Source organism: Macaca thibetana, chromosome 4, assembly GCF_024542745.1.
Source record: "Macaca thibetana thibetana isolate TM-01 chromosome 4, ASM2454274v1, whole genome shotgun sequence".
In the NCBI taxonomy this organism is placed as follows: domain Eukaryota; kingdom Metazoa; phylum Chordata; class Mammalia; order Primates; family Cercopithecidae; genus Macaca; species Macaca thibetana.
The window spans coordinates 33,739,384-33,747,867 of NC_065581.1; the positions used below are offsets into that span (position 1 = coordinate 33,739,384).

The following is an 8,484-nucleotide window of genomic DNA, read 5'->3' on the forward strand; positions in this document are numbered from 1 at the left end:
GAATGAGCCTTGAATACTGGGCTGGATTTGTGCTGGAGAGGAGGAAGGCAGTTGGCATCGTAGGTCTGGTGTATAGCTTCACAAGCTTGACAATGCTGTGAGGTGCCATCAGGGAGGAGGTGTCCTACGAGGAGCTTGGGGTAGCTAAAACAAAGACAAGCTACAATAACATCACTGGCACTGCACATTGGAGGAAGTCACAAATGCAATCTCTTGTGTTTTTCTGAGAGTATGGCCATAATAATAAATCTCTTCTAGGCACTTCCTAAAGTTGCTCCATGTCAGTTCTCAGGTTCCTCTTTGGGGCAGATGGTTTTAACTGAAGTCTCCATTTTATAAACACAAAATTGCTCAACCAGTTAATCATGCCTCATAGCATAAGACCACATTCGTGACTTCGGTGTCTTTTCAAAACTACCCACACCTACATCCTGCCAAGATTATATTACTTGCCCAATCTGTCCAATCCCCACCCGACTCCTACCATCTACCCCTTACCTCACCTCCGCCCACACATACACCCTCCTACCCTGTCAGGATTCACTGCTCTAGATCTGACCTTTGGATTATAGTTTCTGTAGTCAGTTCACCATCCTTCCATCCTACAGCCAAATTACTTGAACTACTAGGGGATAGTCTATCTGATTTGCCACCACAACTATTTTTCCTTTTTTATTTTTATTTTTTAACACCACAACTATTGAAGAATGCTATCTTCATCTTACCCATGAGAAAATGGAGGCAGAGGGAGGTTAAGTGGTTGCTGAGGTTTACCCAGATACTAAGTAATAGAATCATTACTTGAACTCAGGATTTCTTACTTTAAATCCTGTATTGCTAATAATCAATTGGAAAATAACTGCAAATTGCCTTTTATAATAACAATAAAAACCATAGCATATTTATGAATTAACATATCAAATATAAGAATTTTAAGAAAAAAGAAAACTTTATTGAAGTGCACAAAGACCTGAGAGGTGTAGAGATATACCATATTCATGGATAGGCCATGCTAACATAATGACAACCTCTCCCCACATCTCTAACCTAAATGCTACCCCAATTAAAGTAACAGTAGGATTTCAGGAGAATTTAACAAACTGATTATAAAATGTACATGGAAATATAGTCCAAGAGTATCTTAGAATATTTTGATAAAGAAAAGAAAAATAAGTTTTTTGGGAAGATGGTAAAGGAATGGAGACTAGTTCTACTAAATAGTAACACATATTAAAAAGCCAAAATCATCAAACAATGTGATACTGATTAGTAATGACAGAAAAGCAAATTAAAACAACAAAATACCACTCTATACCCACCATGCTGCCAACATTTAAAAGTCAAATAATTACAAGTATTAGTGAGCATAAAGGGAAATGTGAACTATCTTGCTCTGTTGGTGAGAGTATAAACTGTTTATGATCCCTGAATTACAGAAATTATAAACTAGTTGGGTGAAAAAAAATTAACATAGGAAATAAAGCGGCATATCCCAATCCTTAGGTTGAGTGCTTTAAGTCTTGGAAGATTTCAGTAAAGAGAAATTAGGGGCAGGTTCATGGAATAAGTTGAACTGGAGTTGGACCTATGGAGTGGGTTAAGACAGGAACAAGATAAGCAGAATAAAGAAGGCATTCCTGTGAGAGGAAAGAGCCTGGGCAAATGCCCTAAACCAAAAACAGATATAATACCTCAAGAAAGAGTGAGGAAAAAAGATTCATTCAAGAACATAATTCCTGCTGGGAATAGTGACTAATATTTTTTATTAGAAAAGGGGCACCAGACTAGAGAGGATACTGAGTGCTTCTAGAGTACTTAAGTAACAGTATCATAGAAGGTTTGTTCAGAGAGCATCTAATCTAAGCCCATCATTTTATAGATGAGGACTTTGAGGCCCAGAGAGGGGAAGTGACTTGTCTAAGGTCACACAGCATAATAAAACACTTTTAAAGCTTGCCTGACAGGAAATATCTAGATAAGTTGGAAAATAGAGAGCGAGAGAGAGAAATTAGGAAGAACTAGAAAGCACCATATCTAGAATTAGTAAAGTAAGAATAAAAAGAAAAACATCTAAAATGGAGAAAACACAATACTTGAAGCTAGTATTAAGGTGTATTTCAGAAAAGAGAAAGAAGTCTACAAAGCAACTAAGTTCTCCTCTGAAGATCAAGACAAGTAATGATAAGATTAGGTTATTGAGCACATTTTGTATGTGCCAAACACTATTGTAAGCATTCTATAGATATTAACTTATTTAAGCTTCACAGCATGAGGATATGCTGCCTTATTTCCTATATTAATTTTTTCACTCAACTAGTTTATAATTTCTGTAATTCAAGGGTCATAAACAGTTTACAATCCCACCAACAGACCAAGATATTACAGTTCACCTTTCCCTTTATCCTCACTAATATTTATTTGACTTTCAAATGTTGGCAACATGGTGGTAAGGTGGACACCATTGTTATCATCATCCTTTTACACAAAATGATACCAAAGCACAAGTTAAGTAACTTGCTCAAGGGCTCACAGCTAAACGCTGACAGTTACAATTGAATCCCCAGCAGTCTGGTTCCAGAGCCCGTGCTTCTTAACCAGCACACATGATGCTGTTAGAAATGAGATGGTTCAGAGACAGTGCTAACTTCTTTTAGGGGGAATTTTTATTTTAGATTAGACTCTAATACAATGCCAAGAACAGAAACTCCCTCACCAAGTAATTGCCCTCTCAACTTTATTGCCACCGTGTCATCCAAAGCAAATCCCAGACCCTAAGGAATGCAAGAAAGAAAGCACATGCAAAGCAATTTACCACCAGTGGTCATGTGCCGCCAGCTTTCATTATCTGCCCAGGACAGCACCTGTGCAGTTCTCCTTGGACAGTTCACTCAGGCCAAGGACAGATTGTCAGGAAAGACATGTGAATTCTTTGCCCTTCCAGGCTGTTTTCACTTCATGTTAGGGGCTTCATGATACTGTTTTCCCAGAACTGACATGACTGGAATTGCACCTGGGGGCTTACTCTACCCATCCCTGAGCTTCCGTTTCCCAGTTACGGTGAGGGTTGAAGGGAGTTATATGTTCCTCAGGGCAGCCTATACAAGACATAAACATTTTCACAAACAGTAAAATACTCACACACACACACACACACCCCGCACAAGCAGCTTCCTTAACCATTTGGTAAGCAGATTATTAGAAAATAACTCTTCCTTCATTTCTCACATATTTTCCACAAACCGATAGAAGGAAAAGCATCATGTACCGCCGAGACCAGGGAATAAGAACTCAGCCGGCAAATTAGGGGTTTTCGCTATTTCCCTCCCTAACGAGGGCAAGCTGTGTTCAGGTTAAGGCATGCTGAATTTGAAACGACAACCCACTAAAATCGAGCTATCCAGAAACAAATACTGTGAGTTAAGAAAGAAGCCACCCTGATATAAAGAAATGAGATGATTTATTGTCTTGTGCAGGGAAGGGATGTGGTTGTGATAGGCAGGCCACTCTGGGATCCCTGGGATGCAAGCCCAGGGATAGCAGAGTCCCCAGGTGGGAAATCTACACACACACCCCAGGGATGTCCCAGAGACTTCTTCTACCCTGAGAAGAAGAGATCCTGAGAAACCTGAGCATCCTCTGTTTGGATGGCCGAAGCTGTTGGCATCAAACTCTGGTCTGGAAGAATCAGTCTGGGGAGAGACAGGGATGGAGGAAAGGCATCAGGGGATTCCTCCTCCTCCTCCTCCTCCTCTACCTCCTTCTCCTCCTTCTCCTCCTCCTCCTCTTCTTTCTCCTCCTCCTCCTTCTCCTCCTCCTCCTCCCCAAAGGCCTTGCTCGCCCTGCCTTCAGCATACCCTGCAGAGGCTGATCTCTCCTTGTTCCCAGATCATCTCCAAGCACCCTTCCTACAGCACCCCATGATTCCTTTTTTCACTCAAAGCCATTCTTGTGACCCATAACTGTATGTGTGTAACTGGGTCCCCAACTGGGAAGATGTGCTCCCATGGTGCTGGATACAGGCCCCCACACCCAAGAGCCTGAGGATCGCTATGTGTCCCCCCATGCCACAAAATAATGCTGACACATGCACACATGCACCACCGTATCTGGCTCCCACGGCTCACCCGCCCCCTCCAGATGACATACCACCTGAGCAAGGCTTCCGGAAGTAGATGATGAGAACAATGCCCACGATGATGCCCAGCACACCTAGACCAAAGGCCACGCCACACAGCACATTCTCCAGCAGATCTGAGGGTAGTGCGTTCTGGGGCACTGGAGGAAATAAGGAGCGGCTCAGCCTGGGGACCTAGTTAGGGAGCCTCCCTCCCAGGGGAATGACTTGGGTGTCTGGGATGACATGGGAGAAACTGAGGCATGGCAGATTGGGATGGGCTTAGGGTAGGAATGGACTAAACAAGGTACCAGTGGAGAAAGAAGACTCCTCCCATGGATCTATCCCTTTTTGCCCCCAAAAGGACCAGACTTCCAGGGAGAAAGCCTCACCCCAATAGGCAATTGCTGTGTAGCGGTCAATTTCGTGAGTCACAATGCAGGAGAAAATGTCAGAAGGTTCCGGTGTGATGTTTAAGTAAGAAAAGGCCTGGAAGCTGAGTCCATCGACAGCTGAGACAAAAGTAGGCCCAGATCCTTCCACAGGGACGGAATGATGCTGCCAGTTCACTGTCAGCATGGGTGGGAAGAGATTACTGACAAAACAGACCAACGTGTTGGGTTTGCCAAACTCCAGGGGCTTCAGCGTGAACACCTCAGCGATAGGAAACCCTGGTGGGGGGATTGTGGTGTGGGGGAAAAAAGAGACTAGTTTAGACGGTATCTCTGTGTTTGGAGGGTGCATGGCATATGGAGGGGAGGGCAGAGAAGAACACAGTGGGTCAGGCTTTGGGAGACAGAGATGAGGGAGGAGCTGGGCTCCCAAGGGAGGTCTTCTTCCAGGCAAGGACTGCAGCTAGACCTAGAAGCAGAGCCCGATCCAGGCTACTCTGGACCCCTCCACCATGACTTCCTTCAGTACTTCCTGTCTAGAGCTCACATTGACATCTAACCATGCACTGTCTTCTCACTAAGACATAGTCACATCATCAGATATTTCCACTCTTCCCATCCATCTTGCTGGGCGTAGCAGCACAAGTGTTAATATTCAGTAGGTATCAACTGGTACCTGTTGAATTCATCACATTCAATACATAGTTCTGAATGCCTACTACATGCTAGGTACTTCTGCCCACCAAAAAACACAGGGTGCAGACCAAGGCTGGTGGAAAAATTAAGGTGATGGAGAGAACCAGAAGGTATTTGAGATGGGGAGCTGGTATCAAGGGGAATTATTCAGTGTACAGATCAATGAGGTTAAGAATGCAGCCCTCCTTCCTTCACTCCCCAGAAAACTCCTGACCTCTGGACACCGGGATTTTCCCATCAAGTTGTGGCCCTATTTGCTGGATCATCATCTCGCAGAATGCTTTGTCAAATAAAATGGCAGGAGCATCTCCCTGTTCCTGAGCCCAATCAGCAAATTCAGGCAGGCGAGGCACCCGAGTGTTCTGGGAAAAGTCGAAGAAGAAAAGCTGGTCCTCGTCGTAGGCCTCAGAGAGTCCCATACTGGGACTCCCATCCTGGCAGTACACTGTGTGCAGGAACGTGTGGTTTTGCAGGTCATCTCGCCACACTGGAGTAGGAGCTGCAAAGGACATAGGGTGAGGTTCAGGGAGGTGGGAGCCTTCTCCTTCAACTTAAAAAACAGCAAGGTGGGGCTGGGCGCGGTGGCTCATGCCTGTAATCCCAGCACTTTGGGAGGCCAAGGCGGGCAGATCACGAGGTCAGGAGTTAGAGACCAGCCTGGCCAGCATGGTGAAACGCCGTCTCTACTAAAAATACAAAAAATTAGCTGAGCACGGTGGCGGGCGCCTGTTGTCCCAGCTACTCAGGAGGCTGAGGGAGGAGAATTGCTTGAACCAGGAAGGCAGAGGTTGCAGTGAGCTAAGATTAAGCCACTGCACTCCAGCCTGGGTGACAGAGTGAGACTCTGTCTCAAAACAAAAAACAACACCACCACCAAAAAAAAAAAACAAGCAAGGCCTGCTTCAAGGAGCGTGGGCTGAGGTGAGACCCTTTCCCGTGTCTGTTATTTAGACTCCCCCTCCCAATGGGGGTGAAGAACATATTATAGCATCTCTCCAAGCTTCCCTGGCCTATAAAAAGGCCAGTTGTCTAAAGTTGGCAAAAGTAAAAAGAGTTCTACTGTCTAAAGTGACAGATTCAGTCCAGGCATGGTGGCTCAAATCTCGACCCTTTGGAACGCTGAGGCAGGCAGATTGCTGGAGCCCAGGAGTTCAAGACCAACCTGGGCAACACAGCGAGACCCTGTCTCTACAAAAAATACAAAAACTTAGCCAGGTGTGGTGGCAAGCACCTGTGGTCTCAGCTACTCTGGAGGCTGAGGGGGGAGGATTGCTTGTATCTAGGAGGTTGGGGCTGTAGTGAGCCGTGATTGTGTCACTGGACTCCAGCCCAGGTGACAGAATGAGCCCGTCTCAAAAATATATATATATAAAGGCCGGGTGCAGTGGCTCAAGCTTGTAATCCCAGCACTTTGGGAGGCCAAGGCAGGTGGATCACCTGAGGTCAGGAGTTTGAGACCAGCCTGGCCAACATGATGAAACCCCATCTCTACTAAAAATACAAAAATCAGCCGGATGAGGTGGCATGCACCTGTAATCCCAGCTACTCAGGAGGCTGAGGCAGGAGAGTCTCTTGAACCCTGGAGGCAGTGGTTGCAGTGAGCCGAGATCGCGTCACTGCCCTCCAGCCTGGGTGACAGAGAGAGATTCTGCCTCAAAATAATAAGAAGAAGAATTAATTAATCAAATTAAAATTTTAAAAATGCATATATATAAAATAAAGTGACAGATTCAGAGTTACTCTGTTCGTTGTGTGTTTGTGGGCTGCACAAAGACACCTAGCCAAAGCAGCAAGTGGAAGCCTGCATTCTGCTCACCACGCCACACATCCTGGCATAGGGCTGTATCCTCCCAAAGATTCCTTTGTCTAATTCACACCAGGCCACTGTATTGACTAGAGAAGGCCATGGATGGGTTTCTCACTCTTAGAAGGGAAGGAGGAGGAATGGCTACAGCCTCCCCAAGCCATAGATGGGACTGCCTCCCACTACCCCCAGACACAAATGGTAAATTGGAAAACCAGTCTCCAGACATTTCTTCAGCCACTTCATTGGCACCAAGCCTCTCTGAAAATGTCTTCTGTTCCTTAACCTACCAGGCCTCCCAAAGACAGCACTGGGAGAAGTGACCCCATAACTGCATAAAATAATCCCTCTTCTTTGAAGCGCTTGGCAGGAATCGCTCAGCGAGCAGGAAACCTTTAACCCAATACCCAGAAAAACAGACATTTGGAGGAAGAGCGACCTTCCAGATTATTCTTCCATTCTGGGCCATCCTCTACAGAGAATGAAACTAAGAGACTTTTCAAGAATCACAAGATAAGTTAATGATAGAAGCAGAGTAGAATCTTGAGTGGAGGAGTGAAAATAACATCCACTTTGTTCAAATCCCAGCTCTACCACTTTCCAATGTTGTGAACTTGCACAAATAACTCTGAGTCTCACTTTCTTCATTTGTAAAACGGAGAGAACAATCTCCACTTCAAGAGATTGTCTTAAATGGAACATGTAAAGCATCTCTGATATCGTTTACCAACCATACATAGTAGCTGTCTTTCCCCACTCCCCTACTGTTTCCACTGCCTCAAAAGACTTCCCACCACTCACAAAGCACAGCGCTTTTCCTCACAAACGCTGGGTGGGCTCCCTAGGTTCAGGATGGAAGTAAATGGGAGTACCATCTTACCTTCTGGGACGGCCCAGGAGTGGGGTAGCAGCCACAGAAGTGGTAGCATCTGTAGCAGCGCAGCTCCTTGGTTCTGTTCATGACCCATACCTTCTCACCACACAGTAGGTAGGATCTACCAACCCAGCCAACCCTTGCACTTCCCCAACTCCTTCCCCCAGAGGGTGGCCTTAGATCATGTTTTGCCAGATAATTTCCAATAGCTGCCCTTGTCATTTTGTCTAAACCAATCAGAGAAGTGTAGGGTTTAACATCATCAGTCACTGGGGAGATGCCTGGGGCTAGCAACCTCCTGAAGACTTGGCTGTTTGACCAGGGCAGAGTATGGCATGTAACTGGGCTGGGAAGCACAGTGGAGGAATGTTGCTTCGTGGTGGAGTTCCCTCTTTGGTTTCAAGCTGTCAACCTCAGGCTGTAAGCCACCAGCTGGCTCTTCAGAGCAGTGCCACCTCCTGGCAGAATGCTGCAGTGGGGAACCGCATCTTCCTGAAGTAAACTCCCAGAGCTCTTCAGATCCTGCCTTCTCCCTCCTGGCTCTTCCTCTTTCTGAAAAAAAATCATTCTCCTTCAGGCATTAGCTCTAATTCATTTTGCAGAA

The 8,484-nt window shown here is 45.5% G+C and overlaps 1 protein-coding gene across 2 annotated transcripts; it reads right to left on the reverse strand.

Moving 5' to 3' along the window:
- Positions 1-3,440: 3,440 nt before the first annotated feature.
- On the reverse strand, positions 3,441-8,062 carry LOC126952792 (HLA class II histocompatibility antigen, DM alpha chain). 2 transcript variants are annotated; one of them, XM_050787820.1, is made up of 5 exons: positions 7,887-8,062; positions 5,417-5,701; positions 4,507-4,683; positions 4,147-4,275; positions 3,441-3,689 (listed from the first exon to the last, which is right to left on the reverse strand). In XM_050787820.1, the coding sequence occupies exons 1-5, from the start codon at positions 7,972-7,974 to the stop codon at positions 3,685-3,687; spliced, it is 684 nt and encodes a 227-aa protein (XP_050643777.1). In that variant the 5' UTR covers positions 7,975-8,062; the 3' UTR covers positions 3,441-3,684. The 2 variants fall into 2 exon arrangements, with proteins under 2 accessions (XP_050643777.1, XP_050643776.1); XM_050787819.1 differs by having other exon boundaries at positions 4,507-4,785.
- Between the last annotated feature and the right edge of the window lie 422 nt (positions 8,063-8,484).